The sequence below is a fragment of the Melozone crissalis genome, unplaced genomic scaffold (assembly GCF_028551555.1).
Source record: "Melozone crissalis strain CALT ecotype California unplaced genomic scaffold, PUWL_Pcris_2 ptg000006l_1, whole genome shotgun sequence".
NCBI classification, from domain to species: Eukaryota; Metazoa; Chordata; class Aves; order Passeriformes; family Passerellidae; genus Melozone; species Melozone crissalis.
The window spans coordinates 30,316,097-30,337,268 of record NW_026535784.1 but is presented as its reverse complement, the minus strand read 5'-3'; the positions used below and the strand labels follow the sequence as shown (position 1 = coordinate 30,337,268).

Sequence of the window (21,172 nt, the reverse complement as noted above, 5' to 3'; positions counted from 1 at the left end):
TTCCCCTCATGGTAACTGTGTCAGCTCCTCAGTAGCTCCTTTACTGGGCTGTTCTTCCAGATCCTGCAGTGTCTCTGTTCTCATTGTCTTACAATGTCCTTCTAGTGCCAGTATTTAATTTTCAAAGCATAGGGCTGGTCCACAAAAACATGACCTGAGAAGTACAGGGTCTGCACCTGTGTTGAATGATGACTTGGGACAAAGCTGCATTATCCTGTCACACAGGGATTGTGCTTATGAGAAGCTTTCTTGTGTAGCTTGCCAAGGACTTGTTCTCAGCACAGCCCGGATCCAGTGATAGTTAAGTGAGGTAGCTATTACTTCTGCCTAATGAATGGGGTCTTTTTTATATGTAGGAGGAAGCCTGCTAAGTACCATTTACCTCAAGCATTATCTCTGTGATGAGTGTTTTTCTGCATTTCCCATTTCTTTGATGGGAGGGCAACAAAAATGCTGCAGTCTGGTAAGTACCGCAGAGTACCTTTCAATTCTTGCATCTTAAGATCATTTCCTGCTGCTTCATTATACAGTTGCAAAAATATCACCCTACAGTAATCTTAGCTGATGTCAGTAGCTGTTGATTCCAGCTTTGCACAGAGGGCTGGCATGCCTGCTGGCAGTTTTGGACTATTCCTGTTGTCAGTGGTGAATAGCAGGCATTTGTGCCTTGAAGTTTCTTATCATCTCAGATGACATTTCTCTCTTTCTGTACCATGTGACTTTATACTAAGTAATTTAGGGAAAAATCTAAATGAAGCTTAAATTTAAAGTTATTATTTCTTTTGAAAAACACGTTAGTGGACTACAGAGGCTTATGTTACCTTGGTAAATGTTATGATTCCATTAAAAAAGTCTACAAAACCATCAGCTCCAGAGAGATCAGATCTTGGTTCCATTGTATTAAAATAGAATCACATGCCAAATGTCACGTGCATTTGAAAACAGCCCTTAAACAAAATACAGTCGATTTTGCTGTTAACAGACACATGTTAACAACCCTTTCCATACAATATAACTAACCCTGACTTTGAGAGAGGTGAATATCAGTCATAAATTTGTGATACCCCCTCACACCTTCATGAGCGAATGCGATTTTTGGAACATGCACATAAAAGAAACCAATAAAAAAGCAGACACAATACCAGAAAAAAAGAAAGCAAAAAGTGAATTGAAATAATTTTAGATTATTAAACGAAGCAAAATATAAAACCATAATGGTTTTAAAATAAAGGTGGAGTGTATATACACACACACACACACACACACACACACACACACACACACGTTCTTTCTGACACAATTTAACAAAATATGAGAGCTACTATTATAGAATCTCTCTAAGTAATCCTGGGAGGAAAACAATAACAAACCAAACCAAACCCAAGGCTGCTATGTTACAAGCCCCAGAACAGAGTTACATTGCTTCTGCTACTTCATATGCACCATGCCTTTGGCAGTGCACCAGATGCTCGCCTCCAGCCCATTCTGCTTTTGTATACACATTCTGATCATCAAAGAAGCACAAATTTTAAACATGTCCAAAATAAAAATATTTTGCAATGAGAAGCAGCCTCACTGACTGGACTTAGAGTATCTAATAACTAAATGTTATATTTCCACATCATAACATGGTTTTGTTTTGCCAATAGATTGACAAAAGTAAATACTCTTGCCTGGACACTATGCCATAAATGTGTTCCATGGTGTTACAATTCAAAGAAGCAACTAACATGGCTTATTTAAACCCAAACAGGGAAGATCTAAGAGTTTTAATAGTTGTTCTCCTATTTATTAATGTGAAATCCAGTAAAGTAAAAGACCATCCAGTCTTTTTTTTGTTTATTTTAGAAGAGCTGTGTGTTTTTCCAAAGCTGTGAAGTGCTTCTTAACCAGTATCTAAGTCACATTAACAAACTTCAAGGAATGAGTCAGAAAATTTGACGCATTCATAAATTAAACTTCCTGGAATTATGTAATATATAGGAGATGAATGTGCATAAACATAACTGTATTCATCCTTCAAATGCTTCAGTGAAATGGTTGACTCTGCTTTCAATTCCAGTCCAAGATATCTTTGCATTGAATCAAAATGAAGCATTGCAAAATTTTGATGTAATTTGTCTATTTCACAAGCTGTATGTGTTTTATGAACTGAGGAAAGAAAAATTCCTTAAAATATAAAAAAAAAATTAAAGAATATGCTTCAATTATCAAAGTATAGGAAATTAAAAGAAAAAAAAATCCTTCGCAGGAATTAATACTTTAGAAATTTTAGTATATTTCTCATATGAAGTGTAGACTATTAGGCTGTATACTTGTTCTGAGATTATCTCAACGTACGCCTTCCAAGGGAACAGTAATATGAACTACATTGAATAAATTAAATGACTTAAAACTGTTAAATATGTTCACTGCAAAACCACCAGTACTGTCCTTAAGACTAGATCAAGTCCTTTAAGCTCTTTTCTCCAATCCATAATTTGTCATTATATTGTAAAATTAAAAGAAAACTTACAAACACTAGTCCATTCTGTAATACTGTGGGATTCACCTAGGGTATTTGGGAAACATTTTTAAAATTAAAAATACACCAGAATTTAAAAAATTTAAGGACCATTCAAAGAGTACTGTACAATTAAACCACTATGTAACAATATGTATAAATACTTGGCAGTAAAGCTTCAGTAGAGAGTGATTTTCAATGAAAAAGTTGTTAATATTTAGTTTGACAAGGAAAGTTTGCAATAGCAGATGTATCTTCTCTGGGTTTCATTCTTCCATCCCACTGTAGCTGGTCATTGCAGGCCATGCAGGATCCTTTTTCTTCCCCTCATTGTTTTTAACTCTTCCAATCACTCCTCTGATGTGCATTTCTAACAAAAAGCCTCTTGCTGAGTGTGACAGCCAGATCTTTATGTACTGCAAGCCTCAATCTTGTTACTGGTGAATGTCCTCATGCCGGATGATTTTGTAGATTACCCAATAAAAAATGTTGAAAATCAGAAAGGCTAATGGGAAACAAGCTCTGGATATTGTGTCTATCTTCTTGGCCCGGTCAATGAATACCTTTCTCATCTCATCAGGGCTTTTTGGTACAGGTTGAACAGGATTATTTGGCCCCTTTTGTGTTAGTCCGTCTTTTGCTGGCACACACGGGCCCACTCCGTATGCTGTAATGCTGAACTGACTGTCACGTGTATCATCATCCTGTTGGAGAAAAAAAGAAGAAAGAAAAAGAGCAAGAAGTGTTTTTTTTTAAACTATTGCTTACAAAAATCTCACCTGCTGCTAAATACCAGTTGCACCATTACCTCATTGACTTCTTGAATCCACGCCTTATCTTAACTTGTTGAAATTTCATCCCTATCAGTCTGCCAAAAATATTGCTGGATTGTTAGCAAGCACTGAATTTTTCTGCTTGTTTAGATTCTGTAATCTATTTAGAGAAATGAGAAAGCCTAGTGAACTAGTGGCAATTGGGCACACAACTTCTGATTTGGTTTAAGTTTCCCCATTTACAGTAAATATGTGCTGTCTTCAAAAGGACAAATTTCACACTGCTCTTTTAGAAAACATCTATTTAGTCTGTACATTGCCTTATGACCCAGGATCCTGGCCTCTAGGGATGCTCATCATAAAATCACTAATGATATGCACATTCATTATATTAGTGAGAATTCTGCCTATTTGGCCACTGTATATTTAATTAATCTTATCTATATGCCTAATTTCTGCTGTTCCCTGTGAATGCATCAAATAAAAAGAGTAGTAGGCAAAGTGTCTTAGTTTAAAATAAAGGAAATGGAAGCTAAAGGCCAGATTTTTCTTCTGACTCATTCTTTTGTCAATTTAGGGGAAAACTGGCAAAGACATTCAGGGTTAGGGAACTGTAAAAGAAAGTGATTCTTAATCACATGGCACAGAAATGGTAGATGTTTTGAAGGTACACATATTTTCATAGCATACCATTTAAAAATGTATCTTGTGCCTGGAGACATCTTTTTTTACTTCTCTTTATCTAGGCGTCCTCAAGTTATAAAAAAGACACATATGCAGACAAATAAAGGATACATAATCTGTGAAGTCAGGTCTAGATTTGCTTCTGAAATATATTCCAGTATACTCCTTCTTTATCTAGGCTATTCAAGAATAATTATGTGATTTTGATGGCATTCACCATTTTTCAATACTAATTTTAAATTCAGGAATCTCTATTTTTCATTTCTAATTTAGCCTCTTTGCTTTAAGATTTTACACTTTTATGAAATACAGAAATTATTACATTAATTCTTAAATAAGTATTTTGAAAAATGGTTTTTATAACTATTATAAAAACAGTTGAGCAGCTGTCAATTTTTCTTTTCTAGGAGAATTTTTCATATTTTAAAGCTTTTCCTAGCTGAAATTAAAATAAGTCTAAAAAATATTTGCTTGCCCAAGCAAGTCAAATAATTACAATCTCAATTCAATAGTTAGAACTTTTTTGTTTTACTTTAATCTCTTACTTTATAAAAATGCAATTTCTCAATGAGCAAAAATTAAATCCAAAGTTGCAAATTTTTTATTTTGAAAATGTCTGACATTTTAAAAATCTGAAAATACTCAATGAAGAGTTAATTTTAAAAATTTAAAAGTTCCATTAAATAATTGCTAATTACTTTGTTTAAAAAACTCCGAGTTTTATTATCAATATTAACTGAATATGTTAGCTACAAAAGAATGCAAATAAATTACCACATTTGAAATAAAATACTTGGCCATCAACATGACCATCCAGCAGAGCCGTAGATATCAACCTACTGAAATATTTCATATATGTAAATTGAATAAATAGTGAGAGTGATAAAGGTCACTGAAATTGCTATATCTAAAATCTATATTAGAATTTGCCTTTAAAAAATAAAAAAAAGAAAAATTAACATGAAAGAAAAGGAGGAGAAAAAATCACTGACTGACTTTACTATGAAAATGAAAAACAGAAATACAAAATGATAGGATCATTATTTGATGACGTGATAAAACAGAGATTTAATTACTGCAATAGTCTTCCCCTCCTGTCAGCTAAGAATGGAAAATGACATCTTTAATATAGTTGTATTCTATAATAGTTGTAGTCGTGTGTTGCAGTTAAGAGCAATATTAAGTTAGAAATGCATGTACTGTGAGAATTGACTATAAACTTGACAGTTAAATACCTTGATATGTACTGCACAGGCTGAGTAAGATAAGATAATGATGCTTTTGAGTAGCAGATTTCAGCTGTGCATGATTTCAGGATCAGGCATTATATATTAAGACTTTATTGTCCTTGTTTCAGGTTTACCTGAATGGAATGATCCCCTAGAATGTTTTAAAGGCCAGGTCTCTCCTTACTTTTGTGCTTGCAGACCTCCTGTTATTCATCTGCAAGCAGTCTGGCTGGAAATGCTCTTTGTACTTGAACTGATGTGAAGCTCCTTGTAGGAGGCCAGCATTTCTGCCCAGTGTCTGTTGGATGGTGTCTCCACGAAGACAGGCAGCATGGCTGGAGCCATCCAAATCATGCCCAAGTGCTAGGGCTGGTGGATATGCAGGAAAGGACCTTCTGGAACATGCCAAGAGCCACCAGAATTCCTTTTAGGGGCAGCAGCTTGAATATTCAAAATGGGGTTCTGCAAGTTTTCCGGCAGATCCATAAGGCAGAAAGATCACTAGGCTGGCTTCAGATTCATATCTGAGGGTACTTGTGCACAGCAGGAAAGATGCAGTTGCTGTTGTTATCAATACTAGCTTTTTATGTCAGTGACACCCCTTTTTTTTTACTATTGATTGACTTGGCTAAAATCCCTCTTTTTGACTAGAAATATGTCTCAGAATGTATGTGTCTGAGTCTACAGATGTAGAAATCATCTGAAGGCAATACCTTGTATGACCCACTTTAGAGCCTTTACAATGTATCTTCATGAAAAAGTCCTGCATATTGGCTGAATAGAATTATTTTTAAGTGATAAGGAAGCTTTTGTTTCTTTTGTGACATTTTTAGTGCCTTATCACTACAGAAAGCTATTTATTATAGATTTTTGATAAAACTTTAAAAATCTTTTTATGAATGAACTTTGATTTGAATACATTTTTTACCAATTCAGCTATAGAATTAGCAACTTGAAAGTTGTTCTGCATGCAGTTACATCTAAATATTTTATAATTTCTATTAAAATTAATGTAATTAAGGAATGGAAAAAATTTAGATAAGTTTGATTTGGAAAATTGGAATTCTTTGGTGGTCTGACAAAAATAATTTCAATCCATTTACTTCAGTATCAGTGTTGTTGTACAAAATACTTAGCTATAAATTAAAAGAAAACTGTGAGTCTTGTGGTCTTTTGATTATGGTGTTTTCAGTTAGTGTGCTTAGTAATACATTTATCTTGAGAAATAATATGTGTATAAGGGCTGAAAATAACTCTATACCTGTTTGATTGGAAGGTGTCATAACAACTCAAAACCTTAACTTGAAGCCTTGACTTTGGTAATTTGAACACTCTTTTTTATTGCTCGGTTTTGAGAAGACAAGTGGTATTAAGTTGTTTTGCACTACAAAGAGTGTAAAATTTTAGCACTGTGTTTTGATCCAGATTTAAGCAGATCAAAATGGATTATGAAATTAACAAGACAGTACCTTTACTAACATTTCACGTCATCACATACAGGTAGCAATGAAGGCATATGAAGTTCACATGGGAAGATGTTATTGTAGACAAAAGGACAGGGCCTCTGTTAATGGTTGGATAGCACATTGTGACAAATGGGACATCTTCTCAATAGTTTACCCTTAAATTTGTACTGTAGATTTGAGGCAAAGTCCCGTCTATACGTCCTGCACATCTCAAGCCATTGCTATGCTGTAATGATTCACTGATTTCATTTCCATCAAGAACTCCCTCAAAATACTTTCATCAAAATGGATGGTTGACCAAAAAGAAAACAAAAGAAAAAAGGTGTGATTACCATTAAAGACAATCTAGTTTGCATGTCTATTTTCCTCTCTAAAGATATGGTGATCTTTAGATTTTGAAAATAGAACTAATAGACTGAATATTCCCAAAACCTAAATAAATTAACAGCTAACCTAAAATCAAATTATTATTCAGTATATGTACACAGTTAATATTTTGCTCATACAATGTAAATGCAACTAAGAAAAAACAATGATCATAGGTGTGTTTCAGTATCCCGGTATGACTTCTTTTTCTGCCTTTTTTTTCTTTTGTCTTTTAGGAAGGAAATGAATACTTAGCATTCATTCTGAAGGAGTGGTAATATAATATTTCTGAATACTTCTTTCCACTGGCCAGGTTTTTTTTGTCAAAGAACTGTGTCTCTTATACTAAGTATCAGATGAAGTCTCAAACTGGTAACCAAAATTCCCTTGTTCTCAGGATTTGTTATGCCATTTGTGTAATCATAAAGACATTATACCATTTAAAAAAATCTCCTATACCTACTGTGATGCTTGTTGGAAAAAAGCATTGAGTAGGTTGCACATTATGTTGCAGCAACAGTTTTCATCTGTAAATGAATTTATAACACAACCCCAGACACTTCAAAACTTTTGCTAGTTCTGTGCAAACTGGGTTGGGCCTCTGAAAAGAAATTTGTCTTTAAGTAATTTGGAATCACTGAATGAAGTCCATACTTACAATCATAGAAACAGTGGCCAGAGGGTGCAGTGGTACCTAAGAATTGCCTTTGATGATGCTGTTATTGTTGTCTGGGAAGGGAGGCCCAAATGAAACAGATGGTGTGTAAAAAAGGCAGTGACTATAAGTGGAAAAAGCATAAGGAAAATGGCAAAGATAGATGAACTTTGGATGCCACAATGTCTTGTTGCAGTTCTGTACAGAACTGCAATTTGTATAACAATAGAATTTACTGCAGGGGTCTTATCTGAGTTCAAACATATGCTTCTTAATAGAGAGATTCCAGCTCCTCTGTGTTTTCAGAAGGACATAACCCATAGTTTAAATTAATTTTAAAAATATTCCAAACTATGAAAACCTGAAAATTTGTTTGAATGTATGTTTAGAAATAAAATTGAATGTAATGAGTCGAACAAAGCATTTGAAAAATACAGGAGAATCAGTAAGTATGACATTTAGCCAGAAATAACCAGCTTTGTATTAGTTGGAAAGCCAATGTCCCTGCAGGGTGTTTCTCTGGAAAAAAACCAGAAGATATGGAAGATCACAATCATGATATGGGTGAAAATTATGATGTTGTTTAAAAGGCAGATGGTAAACCGGCGTGGGTAAACCACGGTATAACTTGATCACTTGATCCTTTGGCTGCTTTCAACTGTTATGCTACAGGTTTCATGCTGTTCATGTTGCAAACATAGTTTTGTGGAATTATATGGACTAATTAGGAGAATTTCCAGGGAAGGTGAATGAGAAAAAAACAAAACAAAACAAAACCCCCAAACCCAATGCAAACCAAAACCAAAAATTTTATCCACTGGGAATATTTATAGAAAAGACTGAATGGAAATGTGCAAATGGTGACATGAAGGAATGAAGCAATCTGGTTTCTGTGTCTTTTCTAGACAAGATATGACAGGCCAAAAAAACACATTAGGAAAAAAAATCTTTTTAAACAATTGGAATAGATTTCAAGGGACCTTGTGGAATTCTTTTTGGCTGGGATGAATTAGGTATGAATGATTTTTACTTAAGTCAGCAAAATGGATCCACTTACCTCCCAAAGACACTGGAATTCAATCATAGGGCTTTTACCTTTTTTACTTGGTAAAAGTAAATATTTCTTGCAACAAGAATATCTTACTAATTTCAAGGAAAATAGACTTTGGAAATTCTTCAGCTGCCCTACACATACCTGAAATGAAACATTTCCAAACTAATCGAGTTTTTGCACTTTTGCAACATGTCAAATCACTAGAACTTTTGCTGTACCCTTGTAGATTAAAAAAAAAAAAAAAAAAATCTGTATTCAACACTTAGACTTCACCTGGAAAAAAAACCTGATCTTAGGAAAATGTTCCAAGCATACAGAATGGAAAAGTCTAATAAGTTATGCTATCTGCTTTATTTCTCTAATAGTTTTGGACATAAATACTGAATAGAATATTGTTTTTCTCTTTGCCAAGGAAGAAGATGTAACGTTCAAAGAAGCCCCTGAAGTTTACTTTAAATGCAGTCTTTTTACATAAACTCTTTTCACCTCTTGACTTTATGGTCAAATGAACATTTCTTAATACATGGCAGTTTTCAAAGTCAATAAAATCTAATCCCTGAGAGCCAGTGGCTGTTTGACCTAGTCCAAAGGAATAACAAACATACAAAACTTTGTAAGTTTGAGCTCTAGTAGCTGACTTTGAAAAAGACAAAAGAAGGAAAACCAAGTTACTTTGAATTATGATCCTAGGGCCTGCATTTCATGTTATAAATTGTGGTGAATAAATAATAACATTTGTGGTAAGGAAGGCAAGTTATTACTGCAGTTTTTAATCTGAAAAACTCATGCATTATTTTTATAACAGAAGGTTTAAGATGTGATCCAAATTTCTTTTTAAGAGATAAAATCTCCATGTTTCAAGTCCTGTATACTTGTTGTGCAAGGAAAGGTTTCATAAAACATTGAGAAAGAGAGAAACAATTAGCTGAGCTGTCTCTAGAGTTTGAGAAGCTGCATTCTCAATGGTTAACTCTGTTCAGGACCTCTAACTCTACATGGAATTAGAGTGAGTTAAAAAATATTTAATTAAATTAATATTTTCTGAAAAATTACTATTTTCCTAAAATCATAACCTTGTACAGGAACAGAGAATTTTGACGTAAATTTAGCCTGAGAAGCTTGTCTCATGGTGAAACATATAGGTACAGGGAGAAGGGAAAGCCCTATACTCCTGAATATATTTAATAACCTCATCTGAAGTACATTATGAAGAAAAACATTGAAATGAACATCGCCATCCCTCAGAATCAAAACAAAGTACTTGATACTTCATTGTATCTAAATTGTACTTGATACTTCATTGCACTCTAAAGTCTCTAATTCTAACTCTGTAATTTTATGAGAACTTAGCAGGCAATCTACCTGAAGTTGTAGCAAAGTCCAGAGAAGACTGTCTAGCAAAGTGTAAAATTAGAATAAGGATTTTTAAGTGTGAATTCAAGAATACCATGATCCAGAAAAACACTTAAGCCAATGTGGTTATTCATGCATAAACCTTTTTTCTTTAAAAGTCCTTTTAGTCTTAGAAGTCCTTTTTATATTGTGATTCCTCTCTCACATACCTCTAGGCTGAAATGTAATTGACTGTGATTGCTGAATGAATGTCTTTGGTGAATTTGGAATCTTGCTTAGAGGGAGCTGAAGAGAAATTTGGTTTGATTCTGAGGAAAGAAGATACAACCTGTCAGTTCCTAATCCTGTAGTCATAATAATTGACCTGCATTTAAGAGAGATATCACTTAAGCTGAAACTGGTAAATTTGCTTGAGATCCAGAAGAAAATTAATACATGGTGAGAAAGATGAATGGACTAAAAGTATAGTGACATAATACATCACTTACCACAGCTGTTTGGTACACAATTCACTTGTAATTTACCTACCCCTGTCCAGTAATTGCTGTCTTCCCCACCCCATTCTTCCCATTCCAAACATTAGGACAGTTTTCAGAGAGCCAGAACAAACACCTTGTAACAAAAGTGCTGTTTTTCCTGCTACTGTCAGCAGGAAGAAAGAACATTTTTCACGGGATCAAACACTGAACACAGGTACTTGCAGTCTGAATCATCCTCTAGTCTACAGTACATGAGTCTCTCTGTGCAGCTGAAAAAGTCTGTGACTCACCACACAGGGACAGGAAAATGTATGAAAATGCCATTTTCACCTGACTGTCTGGCCTGCCTTTTAACACTGAGTCTCACTAACAGAGACTGCTTAGGTAGGCTTTGCAGCAGTGCAGATCTTCTAAGAGAGAAACTTGTAAAATATCTTCTCCTGCTGATGTAAGCAGTAGACTGTGTCTTCAGCAATGGAACATGGTTAAACTGAATCATTTAGCTATGGTCAGACTTTCATCCACTAGTAATATTCTAGATAGCGACTGATAGTGACAGGCCCTGCATTACATCAGTGGCAGGGGGTGCTCATTTAATAAGTAGACTGGAGAACTACTTACACTTTGTAAAATCTGAAGTAGGAGTTACACATTGTAAGAAATGTTTGTTATTGCTTGATTTAACTACAGATTTCAGAATTCAAACTTGTTACCTTAGCTATTTGGCTTTTGCATGCTAGTAGTGAGTTATTTTACTGGTAGTCTGTATAGCTCCAGCTCTAATATAAATACTAATAGTCATTACTATAATTAAGTTTCTTACCACTAATATGAACAACTAAAACAAAGTTACCAGTCTTTTAAAGTAAAATGTTTGTTCTTCTACCAATAATGTAATTTGAACAAGTACTTTGTGTATTAAAAATATTTGCATGAAACACAGCTGTTAAGGCTTTGAATTGAGTATTAGAATAAAATGGGGAAACAACATTTGTTGAATCTCACAGTAGTAAAAACTGCCACAAATACCAGTAACATTCATTCACGGAGGTATAATCTAACTCTTCCAACAGAGTGAAATTCATGATTGTGCAGATGGCTCCCACATGGCCCATGCCTCATTTAAATCCCTCTTAATCCCTCTTTCGAGAATTCAAGTTGGATTTATGCAATTCATAGTCCTTGTAGTGACCCTCTGCCTAAAGTGAATTTTATGCTGTGCTGTCATTTTATTTCTATTGCCACTTCAAGCTGCAGTGTGCTGACCAAATTACCCCTGCATCCCAGCACAACTCAGTCAGACCCTTTAAAAGCTGAGAACACCGTTACTTTTACCTTGCTCTTCTTCCTCTTGCGTCGGAACCGCAGGAGTTCTTTATGCTGCCTCGACACAAAGTTCACAGCTGCATACTCCAGAAGGGCAGAAAACACAAAGAGCAGACACACTGCCATCCAGATGTCAATGGCTTTGACGTATGACACCTATGAGAGGAGGCAGGAGAAGCCTGAGTGTGGTAAAATGTACCACAGATGTGAAGTTTAGTACTTCATGGCAGGAGGAAGTGCATTAATATCTCCATATCCCAACAATACTTTTATTGAAAAAAACTTTGCATGAAAGTTAGACAGTAATAAGAACAATTCAATCTATAAATAGTTTTTGTTAAAAATATGTATTCTTTTACAAAACGTGCTTAAATCATTAACAGATCCTTATAGTGTATTACATCACAAGTGAAATAATCCTCAAACACATGCTCTTCCTTCATTTGTCCCACTGAGATCTGTGAATGACACTAAGGAAGCAAAAAATAGCTTGTAGTGAGACCAGCTGGAATCCCTGTATTAAAATGGATGTGGCTGAAAGCTCCTGGAATAAAAATTAGGTAGAAGAAAGGACATAGGTAAAGGAGATAGGTCTGATGGGTTCATTCTTTGCTAATACAGGCACAGGAAATCAAATGTATAGTTTCAAATTAGTCCTGTAGATTTGTCACAGTGAAAGCACTAAAAATCGGAAACAGGTCAGAGCTCATTGCAATCCTGTATTGCCAAGAAAAGATGCAGGACATGATCTGAACCTATTCTGTCTTTGCAGAGTTATAAGAGCTGTTTATATGTGCAAACATAGCTAACTTCAGGCCTCAAAATGTGACAAAATAATCTGCAGCTTTCTGTTAGCCTCTTACATTATTTTTTTTTGAGTTTTTAGAGCATTCTGTTTTATCTGTTGATGCTAACTTCAGATACGTCTAGTTCCATATATTTGGGACACAAAGCATGCTCAAATCTGTTAGGGCTATCTGTTTTACTTAAAAAAAAAGTTAATTTGACAAAAGTATCATGTTAAAACTAATGAAGAGGTGAAATTTGTTTATTTTTATTGTATGAATTTTATTTCTATTAGCTGCAATGGTACACGAAGATGGTCAAGGAGTAAGCCTTAAAATGAAATGGAAAATATATAAAGCAATTACAACTAAGAAAACAAAAATAAATAATCACAGAAATAAACTTTAAGTGATTTTCATTGTGTTGAGAATAACTTTGTGCAATTGTTTGGAGCTGTTAAGGTTCACATTTTTCTACATCTTAATGTAAATGTGTTTGTATGTAAGGAGCTAATTCATAATTTAGGAAGTTTTGAGAAAGGAATACAATTGAGAACCTATGGTAAGAATTTATGGCCTTTAGAATTTCAGTCATATCTTCTAGCATGTCACCAGATACTGGGATGTGAAAAAGTACAAGCCTGTCAATTGTTAAGCAGGGTTTATATAAAACTGAGTAACATTTTCATTACTTGTTAAGGTTTATGGACTTAACTAGATACGTGGCTGGCTATATAGTAGAGACAGGGGAGAAATAGGATATATTTGATTGGAGAATCAGAAAAACCCTACATATTTCAGAATTATTTATCTGGTTTAGGAAATTATTGGATTAAAACACATAAGGTTTAATGAAAGTGTTTGCCACATAACATTATGATTAATATAATACAAAGGAAATTTAGCCTACCTTTGGAAGAGATGCTCGTGAACCTGAGCTTTGTGTTGTCATGGTCAGAACAGTAGTTATACCTAAAGCCACTCTGGCTGGAGCTGCATCCATATTGATCCAAAATGACACCCAGGAGAGAATCACGATCAAGAGGCTGGGTATGTACATCTGGATGAGATAGTAACCCATCTGCCTCTCCAGGTGGAACCGGACTTCAATACACGTGAACTTCCCTTTTCACAACAAAGAAGAAATATTCAAGGGAAATATAATGCTTTTGCAGTCAACTTCTAGTGCACACTCTTAAAGAATGTATGCTATGTCAAATGTATTTGTTCACTGGAAAAATATTTATGTTTTCAATTACCCACAATTACCCAAGTGACTTGTAATAAAGACAGTCCCCTTTATAACAGGAGTACCTATTGGAAAGAAAAGGGGCAAAATATATGAAAAATTAAGACTTTGATAAGGTCTGAAATTCTTATTTTCTTATAAAAAAACCCCATTATTCATTTTAACAATAGGAAATTTCCTCTGTGAGACCACACTTTTTGTGACTTATGATTTGGAAATATTTCTGTGCGCAAGGGAAATGCTTGCTTCTCCATTGTATAATATCTCCTTTATGTTTGGTTCAATTTTAAACTTAATTTTATTTTTATTAAAAATTGGGAAAATATATTGATATCAGCTTGGGCATTAGATTATCAATAGGAGAATCCGCTAAATCTCTCCCTGTGTCCCCATTCAAATGGTTTCAGCTCATAAGAGAAATTATCAAGATTCAAACACTGACTGAAGACTAGAAAGGCCAGAGATTAGGAAGCTTTAGGAAGGAGATTAAATGACCTAGTTTTATCCAGGTGCTAAACATTAAGTAACTTCTACTGACTTATTCAAACCAGAAAAAAACCCCTATTGGTAGCTCATAAAAATTTCATAAATCCATATTTTTAGATTAGCCAGATTGTTATGGGGTTGGGGTTTTTTCCACCCTGCAAGCTGTAGATTATTTCACAGATCTTGATCCAGCCTCATTAGATTTTTTAATTCTGCCCAATGGCCATATCAGTCACATAAGGATGGTGCTGAAGGCAGTGCTGTTACTGCAAGTGGTGTATACATAAAACAGCTTCTCACAGCAGCAAATACACATAACTCAGATTTCTTCCTTATTTTGAGTGAAAACTTTTCCTAATTCTAAATTTAATAAGGACGGCTCTATTGTTATATAATTCTTAAGTGTTATGAAGCTCTTTGGTTATGTTTTCCACTCATTTTTGATAGATATTTTCCTAATCAATTTCTAGTCGCCAAAATGCCATTTTATAAAATTTTTTTTCCATATTAATAGAGATTTTATACTTATCAGATTAAAAAAATTATGTAATGGATTTATAAGCTTATACTATACTAATAAATTATGTTTTTTGCTGTGACAATAGTGTTAGGCATACAGAAATGAACTTCAGATAAAGTTCTGTTTATATTTGAAATATTTTTTATTCTAGGGATATTAAATGTTTCTAAACTTCATTATTTTCATAACAGTTCTTTTAACAGGACACTAATTTTTCTATGATGCCATAATGAATGGAATTTTATGACAATTCTTCTGAGGCACTAAAAAAATTGGAAAGACATTAGTTATGATGTTTAATTTAAGGTTACATTCTGTATCTCAGGAGTTTTATATCTGCAAGCTCAATTGTTAGTTCCATTCCTAATTGCCAGCGTTTTCTGAATCCTATCTACACTCCCAAAATCTGTGTCCCAGATCCTGGCTCAACCATCTGCTACCACAGCTTCAGGACTGATTTCTGCCCCAGTCATGGGATGAAATCCTAGCTTAAAAAAGTGAATGGGATTTTGGTGTTTAGTTGAGGAAAGGCCAGGATATTGCCCTCCGTTTCTCTTCCATGGTCTTCAAAAGGACACCAATGCAATCTCGTGTTTTACTCAGCAGCTCAGTACATCCCACATAACCAGAAGTTCTGCACTGACTGGCCTTTGTTGGAATCACATTCTTCACACTGGTTCTTACCCTGAGGATTTCTTTTTTTGTGTCATTGATTCTGTTAATTCAGCAGCCTTGGACAGCAGCAGTCTCTGTCTCATGCATCACAGAAAGGTGAGGAGGGACAGAAATGCATCAGCCCAATCTAGGTCTAAGCAAAGCCATTTTATTTGGCATCATATCAGTAAGAATTGTTCAGCATGCAATATTTTCTTCTTATAGGGTCCTATAATCTCCTTTCAAAACAAACTAGGAAGGAAAACTAAGGAGCACCAGACTGCATAATATATGTATATGCCTATATGAAGCGTCAATAAACAATAGCTATTGTTTATATGTTGGTTTTTTCCCATCCAGAGAAACGTGGGATGAGAGATCTGTTTCTTTCCTGAGGACTCCAGTTGACTTGAACTATTATAGACCACTCAGCATAAAAATTCTGTGGTCCTAAACAGTGAACAGTAAATACTATAGTAGTTCTAATATGGATTATTTTATGTGTTTGCAAATTTGACAGATCCAGTTGAAATAAGGAGGAAGAGAAGAATAATTGTAAGCAACATAATCCTAAGAAAAATAAAGAGATTTTTTAATGAAAGAAGTGCAAATGGAATAAATTGTAACCAGGAAGGAGAGAAAAAAGTGGGGTTAATGAAGAGGCCAGAACTAGAACTGAATGATGTGTTAGAGGAATTATACAAAAGCATTTTTTGCTTGGTTTAGTATTTTTGTAAATATACTGGCCAAGGAAAAAAGCCCTCAAAATCTGTAACACCAAGACCAAACAAAAAATTGAAAAAAAGATAAAAAAGAAAGTGAAATCTGTCTCAAAGTAGAAAAATACCATTGTTTAGCTCCGCAACATGTGTGATCTAGAGTCCTGCCTTTGTCTTAGACCCAGAGAGTTTATGGGCTTGCCAGGCATACTTCCAGTGTTTCCTAGTCAAGCCTACTGTGTTCCTCTCTTCCAGTACAGCACTGAAAAATTAATATATAGCATCTCCTCAGGAAGACTGGTGGCTGCCCAGCTACCCCTCTCTGCTCCACCACCGGGTGTTGGAGAAAGGCTGCACATGGCAGTCAGTCTCAGCACTGCACTTGCAGCAGCTGCTGGTCTAAGGGTGAAAGAGTTGATGTTAGCTTTTGCCCTTCCTGACTGAAATCAGAACCACCTGCATAAACCTGGCTAATGAAGCTGAGTGAAAAAAGAAAACACTTGCTCTAGCAGATGTGAGCTCCAGCCAGCAGAGGCTGTGCTGGTTTTTCCCACCTGAGGCAGCATCCAGCTATGGGCCTCCTTTCTCTTCCTGTGTTCCATTTCTAACTCAAAGCAGGTTATCTGTGGTTTGACCTATTTGATTGGTATTTGATTGGATGCTTGAATGGATCAGAAGAGAGGTACCCATAAAGTCATCTCAGCTGGGGAATGAGATAGACAAGCAACGAAGAGCATTGCTCTAGTAATTCATTTGCAGTACATGAAAGGTAAGATCCAGTTTACTTTGATATGCACTGTGAATGTCCCAGAGAGTGCCTAGCAGGAGGACAGGAATCCCTTCTGGTATTGTGGCTTTGCTGAGGCTGAACAACAAATAAAGACCTGATGGTAGTTTCAGATTAAAGCTAATTATAAGTGTGCACACAATCCAAAAGGGATTTTTGTAAAGAAAAGGAAAGAAAAACTATGCAGGACTTCCCAAAATAAATATATTTTCTTGACTTGAAGTTACAGTGTTTGTAAGTCTAGCCTAACCAGGGATTTAAGTGCATGAAAGGCCCCAAAAGTGCTGACTTGAAGAGCATTGAACCTATGCATGTGAAGTGAATATAGTGGAGTATATGCATGTGATGGTGCATTTTTATCTTTTACCCATATTCTTTGGTAACAACGTTAGAGCTGCTGAACTGGCAAGAATTCCATGCAATGTCCATGCTGAAAACATTAGTGTAGTGGAAAAATAAAATTGTAGGCTATATGATTTTTCTTTTCCACAGAAAGCATAAATTGCTTTTCTTTGGAGTCAGTATCTAGATCACACACTATTTTTGTTGTTTCTTCCATGGCCAACCCAAGAAGAGCATTTTTTTATTGCAGGTCATTTTCACACTACATAGCCTCCTCTGATTGTGGTACCTGCTGTCTAAAAAATGGGCTCTGCAGGCAGCAGTATGCTTGTGTCATTAAAAGGTACTGTCAGTAGTGCCGGATGTGCAAGAAAAATCAAACATAAGTTGTAAATTCAAGCCATAAAGAGTCCTCTTTTATAGTTTCATGTCACAAACTGTCCCAGAGGTAAGAGCTGGTAGGAGTTAAAAGTATTTGTCTCCTTTTAGCAGCCCTTAAGGTCTCTTTTGGGCAAAGATTTTCTTTCTGTACCCCTACAATGTCATAAACATGTTACGATTCCCAGGAAGGCTGAGTAGCTGTTTCTGAAGCTATACAGAAAGTTTTAATAAGGGAGAACTACTTCAGAATTCTGACTCAAGGAAATAGTGTGCCTGAAAAATAATTAAGAAAGGAGTAACAATTATTAAACTACTATAAAATTAAAAATTAATAGCATAATAAAATATGAAATGAATAAATATAAATGAATGAGAAAATAACTAAGCATGTGGAGTTCAACTGTTAATCCATGCAGAATGAAGAGTTATCTGCTGAAGATCCTTGATACTACTTTACATAGTAGTAAATGGTAGTCTGACTTTGTAAATCATTGATAATGCTAATAAATGATTTACTGTGGACTGTCTTATGGATATAGAGAGGACTGTGGCTGAAAGACTATACAGCTTAATGAAATTACATGAATCTCTTTACTTAAAATAAGAAACTTATGTTTGATGAATAGAGAGGTTTTAAAGCTAAGCAAAATTGAACAGAGTTAAGCAAATCTGAATAAATATTTATTCTGCAGAATATGTGTCTTGGATCTGGGAAGTAAATTTTTCATATTCTGATTCCAACACATCTGTCAGTATGGATGTAGACTATACAATTTTGATTTTACCAGTGACTGATAGCCATCAAGCAGCCAGTCTAGCGACCAAAATATTGCCAGTTATGGAGATTTGCTAACAGAATCCTGGGGCAATTGAACTATGATGATGTTCTGTCCTGGTTCTGTTCCTTTGCAACAACACTTCATTTTTCCTCTTGAAAAAACATCTAGAGACAAGGCTAAGCATGAAATTAGAGAAAAAACCTGAGAGACAGCAGGCAAGGGGAAGGGGAGAGTAAGACTACAGTGGCTAAGATATGCTCAACCTAAATGGCTGACTTAGATTTATATCTCTTAATACAATAGAGAGCTTATCCCACATGTCTGTCTTCTGAAAAGCCATTTCTTAAGCACCTCAATTCCTCTATTCCCTATATCCTGACAGAGATCCTAAATACAAAATGAGTTTGAAAATTGCGTTAGACAGAGGATTACCTTCTTGGTGTTATTCTAAACCTCTACTGTGTTTCACATTTTTAGACATGTAAAAACCAGATTTTGTCATCTTATGTGGAAAAAATAACATATTGTAAAAGCCAGCTGACACTCTTTTCTCTATGGAGATAAAAGTAATGATAGTTCTTTCTTCTCAAGACAAAAGTTAAAGACTCTTCCTCCAAAATGAAACAATAGATGGACTCAAGAAATTGATTTTGTATAGATCGATGCAACATGGCTACTGTATCTCCCGCCTGTGACCGCTTTCTAAAGTTTAATACCTTGGATTCGCAGGTTCTTACTAAATGGTTGTCACTGCCATGCTTTCAGTATTCCTGTCTACTCTCTGTACAAGGACAAATATTTACTCAAAACAAATATCTGTTGCAGGACAACCCACACGAAGGACATATATATTGCAAATATGATCTTACTGCAGGCCATCACAGACCTTCCCTTTGCTGAATTTTTTCAGCCCTTCCTTAATACTGATTCTGGCTTTTGTCTCCTCCTGAGCTGGGGAACTTCAGTGTGCTAGGTAGTGGAAAGCCAGACCTTTAAAGACCTCTGTGTTAAAGGCCCAGACAGATAAAGCTTGATCCTTTATAAAGTATTATAAAGATAATTCATAAAGTATTGTCCTGAGACAAAATCATTCATAATGTAATTAATCAACGCTTTTATTAAAGGCCCTGCATATATAAACTCCAATGTTTTATCTAGTACATAGGATGGAATCACCCTGGCAAAGGTCACTGCCTTTAGTGAGAGTTTGGCTATAGGCTCCAGCTGTATTCAGACAAAATGGATTGGTGAAAAAAAAGATTTGTTTGAAGTTGTCAATGTTGAAATTCTGAGGACAATTTTATCTTCTAACTGAAAAAACCTCTTAGTTGAAAATAGACAGTCTTGGGAGAAAATAAACTGTATTGCCATAAGAGGGACCACATAGACCACCAACACTTTCCTTTTGCCTTCTGTTGAGTGTTTTCTTTTTCTCTGCATCTGCTAAAATTAAGATTGCAATTAACATCTCTTGGCAACAACATGTTATGTTGCCAAGACTGCAGTCAGAATAGCAGATGATCTTCATAGAGAAGATAAAGGAGAATGATATATATAAACTGACTTTTCCATGAGGCAATACTGTCCCCTTTACTTTCTGTCCTGTTTGAGTCATTATCAGGATCACCACAAGAAAAGCAGTCCACTTGATTTGACCTTTTTCAGCAAAGACATTTCCTTTTTTATTCTTCCAAGAATGTGACACTTTTGTTTGAGACCAACTCTACTTTACTTATTATGAAATACAGCTAAATGCTTTTTGTTCCTCTGCCTTCCAGTGATGAAATTTTTTTTTAAAAAAAATATACTTTATAAGTTATGTGTACGCAAAGCTTATTATTTCAAAATATTTTTACCTATAAAACTGATTGCATCTAAGTAAACTTAGCTGAAATAATTTTCATACCTTTCTAAGAAGTCAGTATAATAAAAAAGCACTTGGTAAATGTAGTCTCTAGAAACTTGCCAATTTGCACTTTAATATAAATTGCAATTTGAGTATATTTTGTTGATAAAAGCTGCTTGTAAAAGTACTCATGTTTTCATCATCATAAAATAGATAAAACACCATATCTATCTTCATACAGCCTGAAAAGAAATTATGATTTTCCAGTGTCTAACACATAGAACTAGACAAATTTTCATTTGCATGGCACTTGTCTATGTATCTAAAGCCAAAATTTACTAAATGACTCTAGAAATGTACTACCATTCAGTCTTTGTTTCAAGTCCCAGTCTCTGGATATCAGCAGTGTATTGGGGGAAATCAGTGCTGAGGCTGTCACCTGTCTTTGACTACATAGATTCCTGGACAGGAGGGAAGTATCTTCACATAGCTTTTTTTGGAAAAAAATACTGAGGCAGGTGGTAAACTTGACATTGGTTTAAGGCTGATAATGACTGCAGTAAAAGACAGTTGAAAATAAATATGGAAAAGAAAAACCATTTTTTTTTCATCTTGATAAATTTGCATTTGTGGTTCCTGTGTCCCTCAGAAAGGAGAACTAAGCTGTATTGAGCAGGACCTTCATAGGCTGGAGAAGCCAGCAGACAAATGCACAGATGGGTGATGAGGATAGAGT

The 21,172-nt window shown here is 35.1% G+C and overlaps 1 protein-coding gene across 2 annotated transcripts in view; it reads right to left on the bottom strand.

The window, feature by feature from the left end:
• Positions 1–1,351: 1,351 nt before the first annotated feature.
• The window catches only part of GLRA3 (glycine receptor alpha 3), an 83,000-nt gene continuing 63,179 nt past the window's right edge, over positions 1,352–21,172 (bottom strand). Inside the window, exons 7-10 of one of the 2 annotated variants that reach the window (XM_054295809.1) lie at positions 13,584–13,798; positions 11,898–12,044; positions 6,810–6,929; positions 1,352–3,207 (exon numbers count right to left, since the gene is read on the bottom strand). In XM_054295809.1, coding sequence (XP_054151784.1) covers positions 2,938–3,207; positions 6,810–6,929; positions 11,898–12,044; positions 13,584–13,798 — 752 coding nt within the window. In that variant the 3' untranslated portion in view covers positions 1,352–2,937. The remainder of the gene's footprint in view (positions 3,208–6,809; positions 6,930–11,897; positions 12,045–13,583; positions 13,799–21,172) is intronic. The other variant, XM_054295810.1, reaches the window with a different exon arrangement.